This window comes from Oncorhynchus nerka, linkage group LG17, assembly GCF_034236695.1.
Source record: "Oncorhynchus nerka isolate Pitt River linkage group LG17, Oner_Uvic_2.0, whole genome shotgun sequence".
NCBI lineage: Eukaryota > Metazoa > Chordata > Actinopteri > Salmoniformes > Salmonidae > Oncorhynchus > Oncorhynchus nerka.
Window position 1 is genome coordinate 25,012,140 of NC_088412.1, and position 23,466 is coordinate 25,035,605.

At 42.8% G+C, this 23,466-nt stretch overlaps 2 protein-coding genes and 1 long non-coding RNA gene across 8 annotated transcripts in view; 2 read left to right on the forward strand and 1 right to left on the reverse strand.

Moving 5' to 3' along the window:
* Nucleotides 1-327: 327 nt before the first annotated feature.
* On the reverse strand, nt 328-7,391 carry LOC115144949 (leupaxin-like). 2 transcript variants are annotated; one of them, XM_029686108.2, is made up of 9 exons: nt 7,288-7,391; nt 2,950-3,041; nt 2,776-2,846; nt 2,499-2,601; nt 1,786-2,067; nt 1,469-1,642; nt 1,251-1,332; nt 964-1,112; nt 328-764 (listed from the first exon to the last, which is right to left on the reverse strand). In XM_029686108.2, the coding sequence occupies exons 1-9, from the start codon at nt 7,298-7,300 to the stop codon at nt 498-500; spliced, it is 1,233 nt and encodes a 410-aa protein (XP_029541968.2). In that variant the 5' UTR covers nt 7,301-7,391; the 3' UTR covers nt 328-497. The 2 variants fall into 2 exon arrangements, with proteins under 2 accessions (XP_029541968.2, XP_029541967.2); XM_029686107.2 differs by lacking the exon at nt 7,288-7,391 and having other exon boundaries at nt 2,950-3,239.
* Nucleotides 7,392-10,940: 3,549 nt separating this feature from the next.
* Nucleotides 10,941-15,518, forward strand: LOC135561421 (uncharacterized). Its single transcript, XR_010459423.1, has 5 exons — nt 10,941-11,365; nt 11,789-11,867; nt 11,971-12,068; nt 14,010-14,406; nt 14,606-15,518. It is a non-coding gene; the product is annotated as an uncharacterized LOC135561421 (long non-coding RNA).
* A 217-nt stretch (nt 15,519-15,735) lies between these two features.
* The window catches only part of LOC115144950 (F-BAR domain only protein 1-like), a 44,796-nt gene continuing 37,065 nt past the window's right edge, over nt 15,736-23,466 (forward strand). For 4 of the 5 annotated variants that reach the window (XM_029686109.2, XM_029686112.2, XM_029686111.2 and 1 more), the window contains exon 1: nt 15,736-15,886. The gene's annotated coding sequence lies outside the window, so the exon portion shown is untranslated. Of the gene's footprint in view, nt 15,887-15,996; nt 16,082-23,466 lie in introns of those variants that run through there. The other variant, XM_029686110.2, reaches the window with a different exon arrangement.

Consider the following 23,466-nt stretch of genomic DNA (forward strand, 5'->3'; position numbering starts at 1 on the left):
TTCAATTCTTATGCGGATATTGCCTTGATGATCCGTGTGGGATTTTCCACATACTTGGTAAGTATGACTTTTTTCAGGTTAATTGATTACCGTATATATAAACTGGGCACTAATTAGGAGATTTGTATAAACCTTGTTGTCTGTCTCTCCGACATTTGCAACACTGTTTCAATATTCAAATTCTACCTCCAGCTGTCCCATAGTAATGAACATGTCGGGAGCCAGGACGAGACAGACAGACAGGCATCAATTCTCAGCCAGTCGAAATCATGAATCAGCTTTGTGTCGGGACTATGTTTTGTGGAAGGATGAAATAGTATGAATAAATTAATCAAAATAACGTTTTTAATTCAAATATGTCAATCATTATTTGAATATGTTGGTAACCCATTGCATAAAAGTGATAATGCCCTCGAAGCCCGGTTTGCCGGCACTCGAACCGGTGCCAATATATCCTCCAAACCATGGCATCTCGGGCATTATCAGTAAAATAAGTCTCACACAAACAGTTTGGTGTGGCAGGCTGAGCAGTAAGGTTTCCCTGCCTGCTCCTTGAACACCCCCTGGCTGAGTTTACGCAGACAGAAGGCACACACAAAGTGCTCAGGGTGGAACTTGCGCTCCAAAGCAGAGATGCAGCGGCCAGAGATGGGCTCTCCACAGCCCCCACACAGTGTACCCTGTCGGGAGTGGAAGTGCAGAGAGCACAGGGGACGACCATCCAGCTCTAGGAAACAACCATCGTTGAAGGGCTTCAGACAGTCCTGGAGGGATGGAGAGAAGGAGAAAGAGAGCACTTCTTCTATCTAATTGATATAGTAGGCCTACTCTTTATTGGAGGTTGAGTAGGATTCTGATAATATCCGCACAATGTTGTATTGTGGCTGTTGGCTGTTCAAAGTTTATTGTCTGAGAAATGGTAGAAGTTTCGATTTTGTGCATGATCTGTGGTGAGCGACTCACTGAGCAGACGAAGCAGTTGGGATGCCAGGTGCCGTTGGCTGCAGTCAGGTAGTTCTCTCTCACAGGGTCTCCGCAGCCAGAGCACTTTGGAGCAAAGAGATGGTAAAAGTCTCTGTGGCAGTACGGCTTCCCGTCCTTCTCCAGAAAACCTATGGCACATCAAAGGACACACAAGCAAAGAGAGGAGTGTTCTCAGTCACACCGTGGTCTAGATCATATGTTACCCTATAGGGAACAGTAGTAGTTGTGGTGCCATCTGTCAGGCAGATAGATGTGTGCTCCTTCACCTTCAGGCCCAAAGAGCTCCCCACAATGGGAACAGAAGAAGTGCTCAGGGTGCCAGGTGCGGTCCATCGCTGTCAGGATGTTCTGAGAGAGAGGACAAAGAGCCCAGCATGCGGTGAGGTAAACCCAACGACAACAGATCTAGAGAGGTGGTGAGTTGGTTTTGTGCAGTGTTAAATAATGGTGATAATATAGTCCAATCCAAAGAGAAGGAGTTTACCTGCAGAATGGGACCCTTGCAGTAACCACAGCGAGGTGAGAAGAGATGCTGGTAGTCTTTCTCACAGTAGGCCTTCCCCTCCCTCTCAAAGAAGCCACTAGTCCCCAGCTCAGCCCGACACTCCATACAAACAAAGTGTTCTGGGTGCCACACCTGGCCCAGGGCTGTGATCATCTGCCCAATAAAATAAAGTGGTAAGAAGAAAAATATACTTTGTTTCATGTACTGGCCATGGTACTTTTGATTGATCATCTTCGCCTATACTGTTATTTTGAAATCAAGCTTTTGTCTGGTTTTTGACAGCTCAAGCTGTTTACCTTTCCCACAATGACCTTGCCACAGGAAGCACAGTGGCCCTTCGCCACCGTTCGTACACCCATCTTCTCCATATCAGAGCTCAAGCCTCCCAGAAGGTCATCTATGGCGTCCGTTTTTCTCTGTGTTGATGCCTTGCGCTCCAGATCAGAAGTCTTAGGACTGTTGGTGCTCTCCTGTTTCGCTTGGGTGTCCTCCTTTTCTTTCTTTTCTCCAACATGGTTCTTTTTGACTGACTTCTGGACAAGTGGTGGTGGGGTTGAGGGAGGAGGAGGGTCTGGGAGCTAAAAATGAGAAAAAGCTGTGTGTCCTCAAAACAGAATTGCATCCGTTCATATGCATCTAAAATGTGTTTTTAACAGTTTTAACTAAATTCTATTCATTTTGGAGGCACTAGTGGTACTAAAGCTTCCAATATTTATTTAGTTTGCTTATACTGCCCTCTGCTGTCAGATCAAGTCAACTTCATTGAAAGACAGAGAATTGTATTTGCTTGATTCTACCCATCCTCTCTCCTTGCCTCCTTCTCAAAACCTATTTGATGAGAAGCAATTGGATGGGAAGCTCAGAGGTCCCTCCCCTCTCATACAATGGGTTTTGAGGGGGCGAGGAGAGAGGACACAAGGAATCAAGGAAATGCATTTGAGATTCTCCTACAGTCATCCTCTGCTCATGCTCTGACCGACAGCGTATTCCATGATAGATGCTTCCTCACCCTCATCTCCAGGCCAAACAGCAAATCCTCCATTATGGAGTCCAGCTCTCTGGTAGCAGAGCAAGGACTCAGCAGACCGGCTTCCATTGGAGCTGGTAACTCACTGACAAACACACAGAGAAAACCACAGATGAGCGCTGCTATAGAATGGACACTGGACAGATACTTGAATCTGAGGTGATACATCTCAGTCTCAGCTCTATCTGTATGGTCTGACCCAGGGTCATAACAGGGTCTGACCCAGGGTCATCTGTGAGCAGACCTACTAGTGGCTCACCTGTATGCATTGGTGCGATCTGTCTCAATTTCTTTCTTTGGAGGGAGACCAACAGGACACACCTTTGAGACCTGTGGGAAATTTCACATAAAGCCTAGAGCTAAAAGACACGTCCAGTTGTAGTAGTTGGACAAAAGACTAAACAACATCTGCTCGAGGTGATTTTGTCATTACCTGGTCATTTGTGTTGACTGTATCACTTTCTTTCTTCTGAGTAGCTGACTCTGGATCAGCTAAGTTGAAAGCCAGCTCTTCTAGGATAAGATCTATAAAACACATATATGCTGTGGTATGGTGGGGTACGACACTTCTAGCAGACTTCCTCTGAGATGAGTTACAATGCCTCACTACGTTCTCCTTTTGCCTATTGCGAGGCACACCCATTGATCTGATGTGGTTGTTTCCAGTGGTGTAAAGTACTTACTTAAAAATACTTTAAAGTACCTCTTAAGTATTTTTGGGGGTATCTGTAATTTACGTTACTATTTCTGATTATCTTTTTAGAAAATAATGTACTTTTACTCCATACATTTTCCCTGACACCTAAAAGTACTAGTTACATTTTGAATGCTTAGCAGGAGAGGAAAATGGTCCCACTCACAAACTTATCAAGAGAACATCCCAGGTCATCTCTACTATTAACATATCTTTACTTTTACTCAAGTACGACAATTGGGGACATTTTCCACTACTGATTGTTTCATACAGTGCTGCTTCCTGAGGATATAAGAGATACAGACAAGAACCTCAAAGCAGAAGTGAATCTTTTGAAACTGATGCACTCTATGACTAACAAACAGTCTTATTCTGACTTTTAACTCACATGCTGACAGTAGCCTATGAAAGGGAACATTACATAAAACTAGTGTATTGTGCTCATTTTAAGAGGAAGTTGAACACAAGTAAGTCATAACTACGCTGGTGGAGATTTAGCACAAATCCATGATTTGTTTCTTTTTTCAAAGTAAAAATACAACGTATATTAAGTACCTTCAGAAAGTATTCATACATGGAATCGCCACCAAAGGTGCTTCTACAAAGTATTGTACTCAGGAGTGTGATTTTTTTTTTTCAAGAGCATTGCACACCTGGATTGTGTATAATTTGTCCATTATTGTTTTTTAAGTTGATTGTTGATCATTGCTAGACAGCCATTTTCTAGCATTGCCTTAGATTTTCAAGACGATTTAATTCAAAACTGTAACTAGGTCACTCTGGATCATTCTATGTCGTCTTGGTAAGCAATTCCAGTGTAGATTTGGCCTTGCGTTATGATACACCATCCAAAGCCTAATTAATAACTTCACTATGCTCATAAGGATATTCAGCGTCTGCTTTTTTCTAAAAAAAAAATGTGGTTGAATCTGTGCTTGAAATTCACTACTCAATTGAGGGACCTTACAGATAATTGTATGTGTGGGGTACAGAGATGGGGTAGTCATTCAAAACTCATGTTAACCCATAAGAGTCTAAGCCCTGTCAAAGCTATATGGAATTGTTTTAAGAAGGTCATACCAAGGATCATTTTGCTATTTGGTTTTAAGACCCATTGAAATATGAAAAAAGGTTTTGGGGGATGAAAATGTTTTTGGGGCCTTACTGCTATTAGCCCATACAAACGCAATGAACAACATATTCACAGCATGGAATGCAAACTAAGTTTGTTCTGAAGTGCCCTATATCTGAGCGATCGGGACTGTTTTGGCACTAAACAGTCTCCATATATACTTTCATTCATTGTTTCAACTGGTACTGGGGGACCTTTAGACGAGTCTTGTGAACACATGTACAGTTGAAGTCTGAAGTTTACATACTTCTTAGCCAAATACATTTAAACTCAGTTTTTCACAATTCCTGACATTTAATCAAAGTAAAGATTCTCTGTCTTAGGTCAGTTAGGATCACCACTTTATTTTAAGAATGTGAAATGTCAGAATAACAGTAGAGAGAATGATTATTTCAGCTTTTATTTCTTTCATCACATTCCCAGTTGGTCAGAAGTTTACATACACTCAATTAGTATTTGGTAGCATTGTCCTAAATTGTTTAACTTGGGTAGAACATTTCAGATAGCTCTTCACAAGCTTCCCACAATAAGTTGGGTGAATTTTGGCCCATTCCTCCTGACAGAGCTGGTGTATCTGAGTCAGGTTTGTAGGCCTCCTTGCTCGCACATGGTTTTTCAGTTCTGCCCACAAATGTTCTATAGGATTGAGGTTAGGACTATGTGATGGCCACTCCAATACCTTGACTTTGTTGTCTTTAAGCCATTTTGCCACAATCTTGGAAGTACGCTTAGGGTCATTGTCCATTTGGAAGACCCGTTTGCGACCAAGCTTTAACTTCCTGACTGATGTCTTGAGATGTTGCTTCAATATATCCACATAATTTTCACTCCTTATGATGCCATCTATTTTGTGAAGTGCACCAGTCCCTCCTGCAGCAAAGCACCCCCGCAACATGATGCTGCCACCCCCGTGCTTCACGGTTGGGATGGGGTTCTTTGGCTTGCAAGACACCCCCTTTTTCCTCCAAATATAACAATGGTCATTATGGACAAATAGTTCTCCAAAAAGTACGAGCTTTGTCCCCATGTGCAGTTGCAAACCATAGTCTGGCTTTTTTATGGCGGTTTTGGAGCAGCGGCTTCTTCCTTGCTGAGCGGCCTTTCAGGTTATGTCGATATAGGACTCGTTTTACTGTGGATATAGATACTTTGGAACCTGTTTCCTCCTGCATCTTCACAAGGTCCTTTGCTGTTGTTCTGGGATTGATTTGCACTTTTCGCACTGAAGTACGTTCATCTCTAGAAGACAGAACGGGTCTCCTTCCTGAGTGGTATGACGACTGCGTGGTCCCATGGTGTTTATACTTGCATACTATTGTTTGTACAGATGAACGTGGTACTTTCAGGCATTTTGGAAATTGCTCCCAAGGATGAACCAGACTTGTGGAGGGCTACAATTTTTTTTTTTAGGTCTTGGCTGATTTCTTTTTATTTTCCCATTATGTCAAGCAGAGGCACTGAGTTTGAAGGTAGGCCTTGAAATACATCCATAGGTACACCTCCAATTGACTCAAATTATGTTAATTATCAGAAGCTTCTAAAGTCATGACATCATTTTCTGGAATTTTCCAAGCTGTTTAAAGGCACAGTCAATTTAGTGTATGTGAACTTCTGACCCACTGGAATTGTGATACAGTGAATTAGAAGTGAAATAATCTGTCTGTAAACAATTGTTGGAAAAATGTGTGTCATGCACAAAGTAGATGTCCTAACCGACTTGCCAAAACTATAGTTTGTTAACAAGAAATTTGGGGAGTGGTTGAAAAATGAGTTTAAATGACTCCAACCTAAGTGTATGTAATCTTCCAACTTCAACTGTACATGTTCGTGAGAGCCTGACCTTTCCACAGAGGGGTCATATTAGTGTGTAGCCCAAACTGTCCGGACGCTACAAACAGAAGTTGGCAGATCATCTGTACTGACTTCAGACGAGTTCCAAGATGCTTGTGGGGTGAAACGGTGAACACCATCGTGTTTTCCACAGTCTCATCTTTACATAGAGGGATCATAGTTTGCAAGCCAAACCGTTTGGACGCTACAGACAATTATGTGAGAAGAACTATTTTCAGGGGTGTCTCATGTTTTGACAAACACCGCTCTAGCTCTGTCACCTTTCACAACAGATGCGGAAGTGTGACATAGGCTGAGACCCGTTTGAGACACATCCACTGCAAGACCCCAAATATATATATTTTAAACTGATCGATTTACATGGGGAGTTTTGTATTGTGCTAATTAGATTTCCCAGGAAGCGCAGACGTCAACCTTAGGGTTAACCACTATTATTGTACACAGATTGAGTCTATGCAACTTATTATGCGATTTGTGAAGCACATTTTGACTCCTGAACTAATTTAGGCTCGCCATAACAAAGGGGTTGAATATTTATTGACTCAAGACAATTCAGCTGTACGTTTTTTATTCATTTCTAAAATGCTCAACAAACAAAATTCCACTTTGACATTATGGGGTAGACCAGTGACACGAAATCTACATTGAATCCACTTTTAATTCAAGCTGTAAAACAACAACATGTGGATAAAGTAAAGGGGAAGCCACTGTATATCCCTATCCACTGGATTTATCACTAATTGAATGTGGTTGGTACTAGGTGACTTCAGTCAACAGCCTTAACAATCCATCTGCCTATCAACAGAGAACCTTCTATGTGATTCCCCGTGAATTTACATCAACAGTCATGTCTACAACAATACATTTTATTCAGATATGATATGAACCATATGATATGACTAGCATGCTCAATGTAATACACGCTTCGTTCACCACACACAACAAAACTTCTACATGTACGTTTTCATGAGTGTATCATTTTTATATTTTATTAGTGCTCAAATCTATTGATGTGTGTATTTCGTTTATAGTTTGATCTATTGTATCTTGTTTTATAACACAACAGCAGCAGAGGGAAAAAAAAGTATACTCACCCAGCTCATCCATGCTTGCTCAATGCACTTATCGATGTGTATGAGCTTACATGTTCAGTTGTACGTGTGTGTGTGTGTGTGTGTGTGTGTGTGTGTGTGTGTGTGTGTGTGTGTGTGTGTGTGTGTGTGTGTGTTGCGTTACTGGCAGTTACTGTGGTAACCAGCCCACTTTAATCAGGTCGAAACTGTCATTTCCTTTTGTCAGTTTTTTTTTGCAAACTTGAATTTCTCTTGGTGCACTGCTACCTTCCTGACACAGACACAAGTCATTTTCTACTTATATTCTTGAAACATATGATCTGGTGAATAGTTTAACACGTTTCATTTGGTTTATTTGATGAGTTAAAAACATAATACAACCACACAAGGGAATACAATGCACAGGTTGTATGTACACAAATGTTTAATCAATAGCTACAGTGGGGCAAAAAGGTATTTAGTCAGCCACCAATTGTGCAAGTTCTCCCACTTAAAAATATGAGAGAGGCCTGTAATTTTCATCATAGGTACCCTTCAACTATGACAGACAAAATGACAAAGAAAATCCAGAAAATCACATTGTAGGACTTTTTATGAATTTATTTGCAAATTATGGTGGAAAATAAGTATTTGGTCACCTACAAACAAGCAAGATTTCTGGCTCTCACAGACCTGTAACTTCTTCTTTAAGAGGCTCCTCTGTCCTCCACTCGTTACCTGTATTAATGGCACCTGTTTGAACTTGTTATCAGTATAAAAGACATCTGTCCACAACCTCAAACAGTCACACTCCAAACTCCACTATGGCCAAGACCAAAGAGCTGTCAAAGGACGGGAAGACTGAATCTGCAATAGGTAAGCAGCTTGGTTTGAAGAAATCAACTGTGGGAGCAATTATTAGGAAATGGAAGACATACAAGACCACTGATAATCTCCCTCGATCTGGGGCTCCACGCAAGATCTCACCCCGTGGGGTCAAAATGATCACAAGAACGGTGAGCAAAAATCCCAGAACCACACGGGGGGAGCCTAGTGAATGACCTGCAGAGCTGGGACCAAAGAAACAAAGCCTACCATCAGTAACACACTACGCCACCAGGGATTCAAATCCTGCAGTGCCAGACGTGTCCCCCTGCTTAAGCCAGTACATGTCCAGGCCCGTCTGAAGTTTGCTAGAGAGCATTTGGCTGATCCAGAAGAAGATTGGGAGAATGTCATATGGTCAGATGAAACCAAAATATAACTTTTTGGTAAAAACTCAACTCGTCGTGTTTGGAGGACAAAGAATGCTGAGTTGCATCCAAAGAACACCATACCTACTGTGAAGCATGGGGGTGGAAACATCATGCTTTGGGGCTGTTTTTCTGCAAAGGGACCAGGACGACTGATCCGTGTAAAGGAAAGAATGAATGTGGCCATGTATCGTGAGATTTTGAGTGAAAACCTCCTTCCATCAGCATCAGCAAGGGCATTGAAGATGAAACGTGGCTGGGTCTTTCAGCATGACAATGATCCCAAACACACCGCCCGGGCAATGAAGGAGTGGCTTCGTAAGAAGCATTTCAAGGTCCTGGATGGCCTAGCCAGTCTCCAGATCTCAACCCCATAGAAAATCTTTGGAGGGAGTTGAAAGTCCATGTTTCCCAGCAACAGCCCCAAAACATCACTGCTCTAGAGGAGATCTGCATGGAGGAATGGGCCAAAATACCAGCAACAGTGTGAAAACCTTGTGAAGACTTACAGAAAACGTTTGACCTCTGTCATTGCCAACAAAGGGTATATAACAAAGTATTGAGATAAACTTTTGTTATTGACCAAATACTTATTTTCCACCATAATTTGAAAATAAATAAATAAAAAATCATACAATGTGATTTTCTGGATTTTTTTTCTCATTTTGTCTGTCATAGTTGAAGTGTACCTATGATGAAAATTACAGGCTTCTCTCATCTTTTTAAGTGGGAGAACTTGCACAATTGGTGGCTGACTAAATACAGTGGGGCAAATACTTTTTGGGATAGGGATTAAAAAGTTTATTTGACTTTTTTCAAATAGGAAAGACCAGAGCCATGTACAGGGAGGGCATTCAGAAAGTATTTAGACCCGTTGACTTTTTCCACATTTTGTTGCGTTACAGCCTTATTCTAAAATAGATTCAATATTTATTTTTCAACCTACACACAATACCCCATAATGAGAAAGCGAAACAGGTTTTTAGAAATTCTTACAAATGTATTAAAAATAAAAAAACAGAAATATCTTATTTACGTAAGTATTCAGACCCTTTTCTATGAGACTCGAAATTGAGCTCAGGTGTATCTTGTTCCCATTGATCATCCTTGAGATGATTCTACAACTGGATTGGAGTCCATCTGAGGTAAATTCAATTGATTGGACATGATTTGGAAAGGCACACACCTATCTATACAAGGTCCCAAAATTGACAGTGCATGTCAGAGCAAAACCAAGCCATGAGGTCAAAGGAATTATCTGTAGAGGTTCGAGACAGGATTGTATCAAGGCACAGATTTGGGGAAGGGTACCAAAACATTTCAGCAGCATTGAAGGTCCCCAAGAACACAGTGGCCTCTATCATTCTTAAATGGAAGAAGTTTGGAACCACCAGGACTCTTCCTAGAGCTGGCCGCCCGGCAAAATTGAGCAATCGTGGGAGAAGGGCCTTGGTCAGGGACGTCACTAAGAACCAGATGGTTACTCTGACAGAGCTCCAGAGTTCCTCTGTAGAGATGGGAGAACCTTCCAGAAGGACAACCATCTCTGCAGCACTCCACCAATCAGGCCTTTATGGTAGCGTAGCCAGACGGAAGCCACTTCTCAGTAAAAGGCACATGACAGCCCTCTTGGAGTTTGCCAAAAGGCACCTAAAGGATTCTCAGACTATGAGAAACAAGATTCTCTGATCTGATGAAACCAAGATTGAACTCTTTGGCCTGAATGCCAAGCATCACGTCTGGAGGAAACCTGGCACCATCCCAATGGTGAAGCATGGTGGTGGCAGCATCATGCTGTGGGGATGTTTTTCAGCGGCAAGGACTGGGAGACTAGTCAGGATCGAGGGAAAGATGAACGGAGCAAAGTACAAAGAGATCCTTAATGAAAACCTGCTCCAGAGGGCTCAGGACCTCAGACTGGTGTGAAGGTTCAGCTTCCTAAAGGACAACAACCCTAAGCACATAGCCAAGACAATCCAGGAGTGGCTTCGGGACAAGTCTTTGAATGTCCTTGAGTGGCCCAGCCAGAGCCCGGACTTGAACCCAAAGGAACATCTCTGGAGACCTGAAAATAGCTGTGCAGTGAACCCTTGACTGGATGTATTCAATTGACAGGATGTACATACTGTACCTCTCGAGCAGGGGTATTCAACTGTTACCCTATGAGATTCGGATCCTGCTGGTTTTCTGTTCTACCTGATAATTAATTGCACCAACCTGGTGTCTCAGGTTTAAATCACTGATTAGAAGAGAACAATGCAATGCAGTGGAACCAGCTTTGAACCAGCTTTGAGGTCCAGAGTTGAGTTTGAGGCCTCTAGCGGTTATTTAAGTAGGTGTGTTTAACAGTGGTGAATGATCTAACGAAGAAGCAACTCGGATCGAAACTTTGTAATTTTGGGGCGTCTGATTAAATTGCCATGGGAGCATACCAGAGTTGAGAGTTGACATTCCTTTTTTCTTTGATATGTTCTTCTGTCCTACACTTGGATGTGCTTATTTTCATATTTTGTCATTTTGCTCACGAGTATAATTCATTGGCTGATCCCTCCTGATGACTTGGATTGAATTATGTGATCCTTCCTTAACGCATCGGAAGTTCCACCCAGTAGACAAAATGATGAAAGTCTTCAATGACGCTGCCAATGCTTAAACAGGCTTTTGGGGGAGGAAACCATAAAAGGAATCAAATAGATTACCATGCAAAGGTAATTGAAAACAAGTATACTTTCTTTAAGCCTGTGCAGTTTTAAAGCATTTAGCCTATAAATCATTTCTTAAGGTTTATCTTAAAACTCCCTAGCGTAGGGATGGAGAGGAGACGGTGGACCGGACAACCATCAACTCTGGAGAGAGCAACTCAACAGGTTAATTAATAAGAAATGTTATTGTCATGGATCTCTCCGGGACTTTCATTATGCACACCTGGCCCCTATTCCCACTGATTAGTAATTGTATAAGTGTGCCCTTTCGTGCCATTGTGGATTGCGCAGATGATTACCGGTCTCGTCCCGTGTGTTAATCATGGTGTGCTTGTGTTATTTATTCGATGTACTCCTCGCTCTTTTGTTTGGGTTTCAACCCTGTGTTTTGTATGGTGTTTGTTTGGTCTTCGTCCCCGTGCCTTTACACGGCACGCCGTAATTTGGGTAATAAAAAAAACTATTACACATTCCTGCGCCTGTCTCCCGAATCATTCATACTGACTTGACAATTATCTAGAATGTCCTGATTTAGTTCTGAAATGCCAGTGTTGACTCAACATCACTATGTTGTTTGGTCATATCCAGGAAACGAGAATACACAGGAAGCTTCAGCGGCAGGAAGTGACACAACGCCAGCAGAGTCTTTGCGGTCATGGCAGGATTGGTAAAGTTGAATAGTTTGCTTCATGCACAACTCCTTGCATGTATTTGTTGTTCAAATCGTAATCAACCCAACCTTATGGTGATCTAATTTTATGTTTCAATAGGTGGATGGCTGCCTATGTAATGTGATAATGATGATAAAGGTGATGAGGACAACCCAAGGCAAAATCACTGGAGAGAAGGATGTCCTTTCACCCAGCAGGTTTTTATGACGCTATGTATTTAATCACCCAAGAAGGAAATAAAATGTGAATGAACATGTTGAAAAAATGAATGACCACTTTGTTGCACTTCATAGTGATGTAACTGTAGTACAGTCGTGGCCAAACGTTTTGAATGACACAAATATTAATTTCCACAAAGTTTGCTGCTTCAGTGTCTTTAGATATTTTTGTCAGATGTTACTAGGGAATACTGAAGTATAATTACAAGCATTTCATAAGTGTCAAAGGCTTTTATGGACAATGACATGAAGTTGATGCAGAGTCAATGTTTGCAGTGTTGACCCTTCTTTTTCAAGACCTCTGCAATCCGCCCTGGCATGCTGTCAATTAACTTCTGGGCCACATCCTGACTGATGGCAGCCCATTCTTGCATAATAAATGCTTGGAGCTTATCAGAATGTGTGGGTTTTTGTTTGTCCACACTCCTCTTGAGGATTGACCACAAGTTCTCAATTGGATTAAGGTCTGGGGAATTTCCTGGCCATTTACCAAAATATTGATGTTTTGTTCCCCGAGCCACTTAGTTATCTCTATTGCCTTATGGCAAGGTGCTCCACCATGCGGGAAAATGCATTGTTCGTCACCAAACTGTTCGTGGATGGTTGGGAGAAGTTGTTCTCTGAGGATGTGTTGGTACCATTCTTTATTCATGGCTGTGTTCTTAGGCAAAATTGTGAGTGAGCCCACTCCCTTGGCTGAGAAGCAACCCCACACATGAATGGTCTCAGGATGCTTTACTGTTGGCATGACACAGGACTGATGGTAGCGCTCACCTTGTCTTCTCCGGACAAGCTTTTTCCGGATGCCCCAAACAATCGGAAAGGGGATTCATCAGAGAAAATGACTTTACCCCAGTCCTCAGCTGTCCAATCCCTGTACCTTTTGCAGAATATCAGTCTGTCCCTGATGTTTTTTCCTGGAGAGAAGTGACTTCTTTGCTGCCCTTCTTGACACCAGGCCATCCTCCAAAGTTTTCACCTCACTGTGCGTGCAGATGCACTCACACCTGCCTGCTGCCATTCCTGAGCAAGCTCTGTACTGGTGGTGCCCCGATCCCGCAGCTGAATCAACTTTAGGAGACGGTCCTGGCGCTTGCTGGTCTTTCTTGGGCGCCCTGAAGCATTCTTCACAACAATTGAACCGCTCTCCTTGAAGTTCTTGATGATCTGATAAATGGTTGATTTAGGTGCAATCTTACTAGCAGCAACATCCTTGCATGTGAAGCCCTTTTTGTGCAAAGCAATGATGATGGCATGTGTTTCCTTGCAGGTAACCATCGTTGACAGAGGAAGAACAATGATTCCAAGCACCACCCTCCATTTGAAGCTTCCAGTCTGTTATTCGAACTCAATCAGTATGAACTCAATCCAACCTTGTCCTCATCAACACTCACACCTGTGTTAACGTGAGAATCACTGACATGATGTCAGCTGGTCCTTTTGTGGCAGGGCTGAGATGCAGCGGAAATGTTTTTTTGGGGATTCAGTTCATTTGCATGGCAAAGAGGGACTTTGCAATTCATCTGATCACTCTCCATAACATTTTTGAGTATATGCAAATTGACATCATACAAACTGAGGCAGCAGACTTTGAAAATTAATATTTGTGTCATTCTCAAAACTTTTGGCCACGGCTGTGCAAGGGAGAAGCTGAAGGGGGGGGGGTTCAGTCAAAGGCAGAGAGAGATAGGTCAGGGACAAGGAGGAGTTGGATTTTGATAGCAACAGGTGGCTTTTGAAGATGTTTTTTTGCTAGATTGGATTATTTGACTAAAACCATTAAATGGATTTTCAAGTCGAAGATGCTGGGATGAAAGTCATGAAAGTGAACATAGTTCAAAGGATTCCTATCAGCACACACTGTGCAATAAATTAAATTCATTTTCTTTAATTTTCTTTAATTTTGATTGGATTTTGTAGAGGAGCCAGCCGACAATGTTCCAATCTCATAATTTAAAGTTCCCATAAAAATAACACCAAAATCAACCTCGCCTTGTGAGTTTGACGGCTGTGGGAAAGTCTTCTCCTCTCGGCAGTACCTCAGTGTCCAGCAGCATAGCTGAAGATGACCGCTCACTATCTACTTATTACAGGTAAGGCAAGGTAAAATACACTAAACTCCATTCTATCTTATCGCACCTTTTGTTCAGCATCATATGAAGTACTCCCTGTAGGGCCCTGTGTTTCTTCAGTCACATGGTCAAGACGAACTCTGGCTTTTGTCTTGAGAGCAGAGGGACATCTGTGAGTTCTGTGACCGGGTGTTCCACACCAATAGTCGCTTTCTCATCCACTGCCGCAGAGACAAGCCTGTTCAGTGAGTGTTCTCTGTCATAGCAACATGTAAATTCAACTTAAATGTAAATAAATAGCAACAGCACTCAAGGACTATTTTTCAGTTTCTTTTATACTGAAAGTATACTCTAAACTTGTTTGATATATGTGTTGTGGTCCTTATGAGTGTCCCTCTGTATTTCCCTTTGGCTCACCCCTTTTCCTCTCTCCCTCTCTACCAGGTGTGAGGTGTGTGGCTCCACCTGCTGTCAGAAGGCCTCACTTCAACTGGCACATGAAAAGGAACAACATTGACGACAGCTACCAGTTCCCCTGCAAGGTCTGTGGCTGGTACTTGGATAAGAGTTACAACCTGACCGCTCACCATCGCAAGGTCTGTGGCCGGTACTTGGAGAAGAGTTACAACCGCAAAAGCCACCCTAACCCTGACTAGACCTTGAGCTTAACCATCACACCCCCGACACTGAATCACCCCTCACTGCTACCCCAGACCATGTCCCAGCACAGCAGTGACACCACAGCCAACTGCTTTATCCTTGGAGTGACATGAAACAACAAGGCTGTATTTTTCTCCACATTTACACCTGTAGAGATGTGTGGCATGTCAGGGTCCCTTTATTGACTGTAAATAATGGTCCTTTGGTCTTTTGTGACCCAATTGGCCAGCAGGTCAGTTTCTCTATGCAGTCCATGGACAATGTTCATACTGAAGACAAGCAGTCTCTTTCATTATTATATGTGTTTTGGTAAAGAATGATTTTTTTTATTGAAATAGGCAAGTCAGTTAAGAACAAATTCTTATTTTCAATGACAGCCTAGGAACAGTGGATTAACTGCCTTGTTCAGAAGAACAGATTTTCACCTTGTCAGCTCAGGGATTTGATCTTGCAACCTTTTGGTCCAACACTCTAACCACTAGGCTACCTACTGCCCCAGGAAGACCATCTTTGGGTTTTGCATTTGTATAAATCTTTTACTATGCAGCTTTATTGATGAGGAATGTATGTCGAATGGAGGGGGAAAATAAAACGTTTGTTACATTTTGTTATATGACCATGCACCACCTTGAAAGACAAATGACATTACACATTTTATCTATGAGGAAATTTGAATAAATTATTATACCCCCTTTAATCTGGCTTTCAATACGTCCGTTTTATTGATGGAAGCCCACGTTGGCCAACACAGCCGCGTACTAACAGGTGGGCGTTTGTTCAGAATAATATTTTTTCATCCAATTGGCGCATAGAAAATCTCGAAGACCCGCCTCCAAATGGTTGCTATGCCTACAACATCGCGCTCTAGGCTTGATTGACAAGTATATCAACCAATAGGGACAGATGGGTGGGAATTTGCGCGCACACTGAAAACTGCCTAGAGATATTGTACCTCTGCCTACTATCAAATCACTTTGGGCATTATACAACTATGGTTGGATCTGGACAGGTGAATGACTGAAGATGGAAAATGTACTATAAAGGTTTTCCTGAAAAAATATACAGGTAATGAACTATTATTTCGGCTGGGTCCTGTAAAATAGCTTGCTTTGTAACTAGCGCGGGGAACTGCATAATTGCCTTGCCGTCTTCAGCAGCATGAGAGAAGACAATGTAGAATTCAAGCTTGCACGCTATCAGTAGCAGACAACTGACAACGTTTTTGACCTATGCTTGCTGCCAACCTTTAACTGGATATTGGTAATGTTATATCATTAAATGATCAGAAATATAGATTAAGGTTTACTTGTTATGTATTTGCTAAGTAGACCGTTTGACGGCTAATTATGGAAAACTACTCAGTTAGGGTTAAGTGCCATGCTCAAGGGCACATCGACAGATTTCGGTGACTGGCTCAACGCTCTTAACCGCTAGGCTAGGCTACCTGCCGCCCTATCAAATGTATTATATTTAAAGGTAGCGAAATTACAATGTTTATTTTGATAATGAGAAACTTGTTTGATGATATTGCTGGTTGGAAGAACTAAAAGTCACCTCTGGCTGTCACTGTTTTGGTGTTTTTCAGGGGGGGGGGGGGGGTTAACATTTTTTTATTTTTTTACTGTGTCTGTGTGCGAGAGAGAGAATATCCCTTATATTCATCTTGGTAGAATCCTATCCTCCTGGGATAGTACAAGATGTCAACAGCAATCAATGACCTCAGAGAGACTTATCTAATGACCATGTTGATAAAAGGTCTAGAAAGTTACTGTGACTTAAACTGTTCCAGAAATGGCCTGGATTTCTATTTAGCATTGTATGGAATACCCCGTGTAACATTTTTTTTAATTTTAAATAATGATGATAGTGGAAGTAAAATTCCACATTGACACCTGTTCTCCAATTTTTTTAACCTTCTCAAATTAAAATGTATAATGCCATTAGCTTTTATTCTAAAGCTGGTTTGAAACCACCTAGGCTTATATGAAAATGCTGTAGGAGAGGTTGATGAATGCACACTTGGTGTTGTTTTTTTATTCAGATTGCAATCTACATGGTTTTCTAAACAGAGAACAGAAACCTTCATAGAGACGTTTCTTGATCGGTGTTGAAAAAGTAATATAAGTACTGATATTGAGAGGTGAAGAAAACCCTCCCTTATGTCTCGATCAAGTGAAACCCTCTCCTGCTAGTTGTGAGTGGTGAGAGAGCGTAGTGATTCATGGATGGATGTGTGGGTGGGACTGGGAATGAAGAGATGCGAGGTGGAGGAGTTTCAATAAGATTAAGAAATATGTACCAACTTCATGGCCTCTTGCCAGTTGACTTCATGAGTAGTTGAGTATTTAGTTATGTATTCCGCAAAGCATTTTATCTTTCAAAAAATAATGTTTATTTATGAGTTGCATTCTGAAAGCTTAACCTACCTTTTTGTCTCATCTCTATTAACTTTTCATTGTGTAGAGGTAGATATTCACCTGATAATCATAGTGGGAAATATGGGTGGGTTGAGGTCCAGTTTCTAATCAGGTACCTATTGAAGCCAGCTCAACATCCCTTAACTCAGAACCTCTGCATCTGAAATCATAACCATCCACTTGTTCTGGAGGGGTGAGCTGAGGTTGTGGTGCCGGCTGCTGCTGGTCCCAGTAGGTAGGCCCTTACTGCTGGAGATCACACTGAGCTTAAAAGTGGAGGCTTTGACCCCCGCCATTCCTGTTGATCTGGGGCCAGGCAGGCACCTAGCAGCCTCTCTCTACCTGCTGCCATCATCAGGTCCCTGCTAGCTCTCCTCCCAGAACAGAGACACATCTGAAGCATGCCACAATTACAGCACATTCTTCACCGTCAGACACCATCCACATCACTCAGCCTTGCCTCGGCCCCTAAAAGGCTAAATGTGGGGAGCAGCATGGAGGGAGAGAAGAAAGGCAAGGCCAGGGGGAATAAGAGTCCTACTTTGCATTTAGATTAGAATTGACTGTCCTGCTCTGTATTTTTCTGTTGATTAGCCTAAAGCCCGATCAGAGCCTTCCTGCAGAGCTGGCCACCTCAGCCTGCGAGGAGAATACCATATCAATATAGCGGGCTAACTCCGCTCTGCAATCTGAGCACTCAATTCAATCATTTTATGGCACTGGACAAAAGAAGCATTTCACTTGATCCTTAACTAGAATCCTTAATTGCTACATACATTTTAGAACTTATAAATGAATCATATATACCCATTCATTCTTTAAGAATAGAATCTATTAAATGAACTTAGTTCAACTGTCGTACCCCATCAGAACCCCAAAATGTAAGCTTGTTTTATGCCACGTAAATGTAAACAAACACTGTATAGCCTCAAAACATGGTGAAAATACATTTTATCAGTCCTTAGTATTTGGTATTTTATTAGGATCCCCATTAGCTGTTGCAATAGCAGCAGCTACTCTTTCTGGGGTCCATAGCTTTGTCTATGAATTTGAGAGTGGTTACATTTCTCCATCTCCTATCTTTTTAGTGAAATGGGGAGAATACTTCATTGTTTCAATTAAGGATTCTAGCTTTAAGGATTTTCAGTCCTCATGATTTAGCTGGCTCCCTCTGCCCTCACAGCTGGCCCATACAGTATAGTATGGTGCTACTGTTGGTGGTGGTGAATTAATTATGGAGATCCCCTGCCTGTAATGTAAGCTACAGAGCTGCTGGCCGTGGACTCCCTGGATCTTGCCAAGCAGGGCAGAGCTGGAAGGCAGTGCCGGTGGCCATGCTACTAAGCATAGGGTCTCTAGCAGATGGATCTCTCTGGCCACGAGTATCCACCGTGGGGCTGGCTGCAGGAACAGACCTCACTCTGTTGGGTTACGGGTTCACTTCAAGCTGTGCTAAGTGGACCAGTGATAAGTGGAGCTCAATAATAGAATTTCACAGGTTGTTGACATGGTGACTGACTATTGTGACGTCAGATCTATTTTGTGGAATTCCAAATAACAGGGGATGTTGCTGTGCAGTAGGAAAGGAGGAGATTTCTGATGTTGTTCAGCACCTTGTGTTACTATTCATGTTTCTAATCTGGGCCACTCAAAAGCACATGGTGACCCAAAAGAGAACCATGCTGAAGGAGATGAGATAGAGCCTCTTATTGTTTTTCTGGTCTCTGTTTTGTCATCTCAATTAGCAGCTGGACTATGGAAATGTATTCTTACCTAATTTATTTGTATGATGTTTTGTTATGCCATAATGCCATGCCGGTGCTCACCATGCTGTCATGCTCTGCTCAATGCTGCTGGGTCTGTGCTGGAAGTGATGCTTGGCAGGCTGGCTCCTTGTCATAGACTGCACCGTATGCTACATGGAAAACAACCCATTCAGCTCCAAACAATGGGGTGCATGGAGGAGAGCATACTCAGGTTCTGCCTGATTATTCTTCTGCTGCCTGGGTAGAGGAGGGAGAGAACATTTGACACAAGCAGAGGTTTGTTCATATGTACAGTTTGATGGTGTTGACATCCAAATTGATGCAGCAACAGCATATTACATCAAGCCAGTGAATAGGGAAATCAATGATTGCATGTAGGCTACGTTTTATTGCAATTCTGATGAACATGGGCCTTTGTGCTGAGACGGTTCTGATTAACATAGGTTTTGCTGAGAGTGCCAGCCTGGCTTCATTAGGGAATGCATCGGCGACGTCCCCACAGTGAAGGTTCACTTCTTTCCAAATCAATCTGGATTAACACTGAGGTTGGCACTAAACTAAAGGACAGGGCTACTACACACAGGGCTAACCCAGACAACCCGTAGGCAGGGGCCCCATCTAAATCAACGGTGCTGCAGTGGAGCGGATCGGGGGCTTCAAGTTCCTCTGTGTCTAAATCACGAAAGACTTGAAATGGTACACACACAAGTGCACAGTTATGAAGAAGGTGCATCCTCCCCTCAGGAGGTTGAAAAGGTTTGGTATGGGCCCTCCAAATCCTCAAAGTTCTACAGCTGCACCATTGAGACCATCTTGACTGGCTGCATCACTGCTTGGTATGGCAACAGCACCGCCCTCGATCGCATGGCGTTACAGAGGGTGGTGCGGACAGCCCAGTACATCACTGGGGCTGAGCCCCCTGCCATCCAGGACATTTCATATCAGGCTGTTTTGAAAGAAGGCCCGGACAATTGTTAAACTCCAGCCACCCAAGCCATAGACTGTCGTCTCTACTTCCGCATGGCAAGCGATACTGACATCAGTCACTGGTTACATCAATAAGTGCATCGATGACGTTGTCCCCACAGTGACCGTACGTACATACCCCAACCAGAAGCCATGGATTACAGGTAACATCCACACTGATCTAAAGGGTAGAGCTGCCGCTTTCAAGGAGCGGGACTCTAACCCTGAAGCTTATAAGAAATCCTGCTATGCCCTCCGACGAACCATCAAACAGGCAAAGTGTCAATACAGGGCTAAGATTTGAATCGTAGTACACCGGCTGTGGCAGGGTATGCAAACTGTTAGACTACAAAGGGAAGCACAGCTGTGAGTTGCCCAGTGATGCAAGCCTACCAGACTAGCTAAATTACTTCTATGCTCGCTTCAAGGCAAGTAACACTGAAGCATGCATGAGAGCATCAGCTGTTCCGGGCGACTGTGTGATCACTCTCTCCGTAGCCAATGTGAGTAAGACCTTTTAAACAGGTCAATATTCACAAGGCCACAGGGCCAGACGGATTACCAGGACGTGTACTCTGAGCATGCGCTTACCTCATCACTAAGCTAAGGACCTTGGGACTAATCATCTCCCTCTGCGACTGGATCCTGGACTTCCTGACGGGCCGCCCCCAGGTGGCAAGGGTAGGTAACAACACATCCGCCACGCTGATCCTCAACACTGGGGCCCCTCAGGTGCGTGCTCAGTCCCCTCCTGTACTCCCTGTTCACTCACACCCAGACAGTCATGAAGAGGGCACGACAAAGCCCATTTCCCCTGAGGAGACAAAGGATTTGTCATGGTTCTACAACTGCACCATCAAGAGCATCCTGACTGGTTGCATCACTGCCTGGTATGGCAACTGCTCGGCCTCTGACCGCAAGGCACTACAGAAGGTAGTGCGAAAGGCCCAGTACATAACTGGGGTCAAGCTTTCTGCCATCCAGGACCTCTATACCAGACGGTGTCAGAGGAAGAACCTAAACATTGACAGACTCCAGCCACACTAGTCATAGACTGTTCTCTCTGCTTCAGCACGGCAAGATGTACCGGAGCGCCCCCCTTAAGCTGCTCTACTCCCTGTTTATTATCTATGCATAGTTACTTTAACTCTACCTACATGCCCATATTACCTTGACCAACCGGTGCCCCCGCACATTGACTCTGTACCGGTACCCTCTGTATATAGCCTCACTATTGTTATTTTACTTCTGCTGTTTTAATTATTTGTTACTTTTCTATTTTTTGACTTAACGCTTATTTTTCTTAACTGCATTGTTGGTTAACCTCTTGAAGCTAGGGGGCACTTTTTATTTTTGGAAAAAATAACGTTCCCAAAGTAAACGGCCTATTTCTCAGGACCAGATGCTAGAATATGCATATAATTGACAGCTTAGGATAGAAAACACTCTAAAGTTTCCAAAACTGTAAAAATATTGTCTGAGTATAACAGACCTGATATTGAGGCGAAAGCCTAAGAAAAATCCAATCAGGAAGTGACTCATATTTTGAAACCGTTGTGTTCCTATGCATTCCGATTGGCCATTGAAAGGGATATCAACCAGATTTCTTTTTCTACGTATTCCCTAAGGTGTTTACAGCCTTTAGAAGTAGCTTCACGCCTTTATGTTGAAGAATGAGCGTAAAGGACCACATTGTGTAAGTGGCCAGCTAAGGGCTCTCGGAGTGATTCTTGCGTAAAAGACAGAGGTAGCCATTCTCGGTCCTACTGAAAAGCCAATTGTCCCGGTTGATATGTTATCGAATAGATATTTGAGAAACACCTTGAGGGTTGATTATAAAAAACGTTTGCCATTATTCTGTCGATATTATGGATATAATTTGGATTTATTTTCGGTGTTGTCATGACTGCTATTTCCGGTGGATTTCTCAACATAAGGTGACAAACAAACAAAGGTATTTTGGGTATAAAAATAATCTTTATGGAACAAAAGGAACATTTGCTGTCTAACTGGGAGTCTCGTCAGTGAAAACATCTGAAGATCATCAAAGGTAAATGATTTATTTGATTGCTTTTCTGATTTTCGTGACCAAGCTTCCTGCTGCTAGCTGGACATAATGCTATGCTAGGCTATCGATAAACTTACACAAACGCTTGTCTTGCTTTGGCTGTAAAGCATAATTTCAAAATCTGAGACGACAGGGTGATTAACAAAAGGCTAAGCTGTGTTTCGTTATATTTCACTTGTGATTTCATGAATATGAATATTTTCTAGTAAGATTATTTGGCCGTTGCGCTATGCTAATTAGTGTAGTTGATGGTAGTTCCAAGAGGTTAAGGGCTTGTAAGTAAGCATTTCATTAAGGTCTATACCTGTTGTATTCGGCGCATGTAACAAATTAAAAATGTGATTTGGTGCATCAAGTCTGACACCAACAGGCTCCTGAACAGCTTCTATCCCCAAGCCATGAGACTGCTAAATAGCTAAAGGAATGGCTACACAGACTGAGTGGACCCTGGTATTACGTTTTTGTTTATTTTTGCACTGTATATGCACACTCGCAGGACTCCACACACGCACACATATTTATACTGACTCATTGCACACACAATCACATACAAACATCATATGCACTACTGCTACTTTGTTTATCATATCCTAATACCTAGTCACCTTACCCCTGTGCATATCTACCTCTGTCACTCCAGTATCCCTGTCACCTTACCCCTGTGCATATCTACCTCTGTCACGCCAGTATCCCTGTCACCTTACCCCTGTGCATATCTACCTCTGTCACTCCAGTATCCCTGTCACCTTACCCCTGTGCATATCTACCTCTGTCACTCCAGTATCCCTGTCACCTTACCCCTGTGCATATCTACCTCTGTCACTCCAGTATCCCTGTCACCTTACCCCTGTGCATATCTACCTCTGTCACTCCCCCTGTCACCTTACCCCTGTGCATATCTACCTCTGTCACTCCAGTATCCCTGTCACCTACCCCTGTGCATATCTACCTCTGTCACTCCAGTATCCCTGTCACCTTACCCCTGTGCATATCTACCTCTGTCACTCCAGTATCCCTGTCATCTTACCCCTGTGCATATCTACCTCTGTCACTCCAGTATCCCTGTCACCTTACCCCTGTGCATATCTACCTCTGTCACTCCAGTATCCCTGTCACCTTACCCCTGTGCATATCTACCTCTGTCACTCCAGTATCCCTGTCACCTTACCCCTGTGCATATCTACCTCTGTCACTCCAGTATCCCTGCACATTGTAAGTATGTTATTGGAACTGACCCTGTGTAACGGCTGTCTTCCTCTGGCAAGGAGGAGTAGTAAGGATCGGAGGACCAATGTGCAGCGTGGTACATGTTCTTTATTAAAACCTGCGAACACTGAAACAAAACAATAAACGACACATGAAATAACCAACCGAAACAGTTCCGTGTGGAACACACAGACACAGAAAAAAACACCCACCAAACACAAG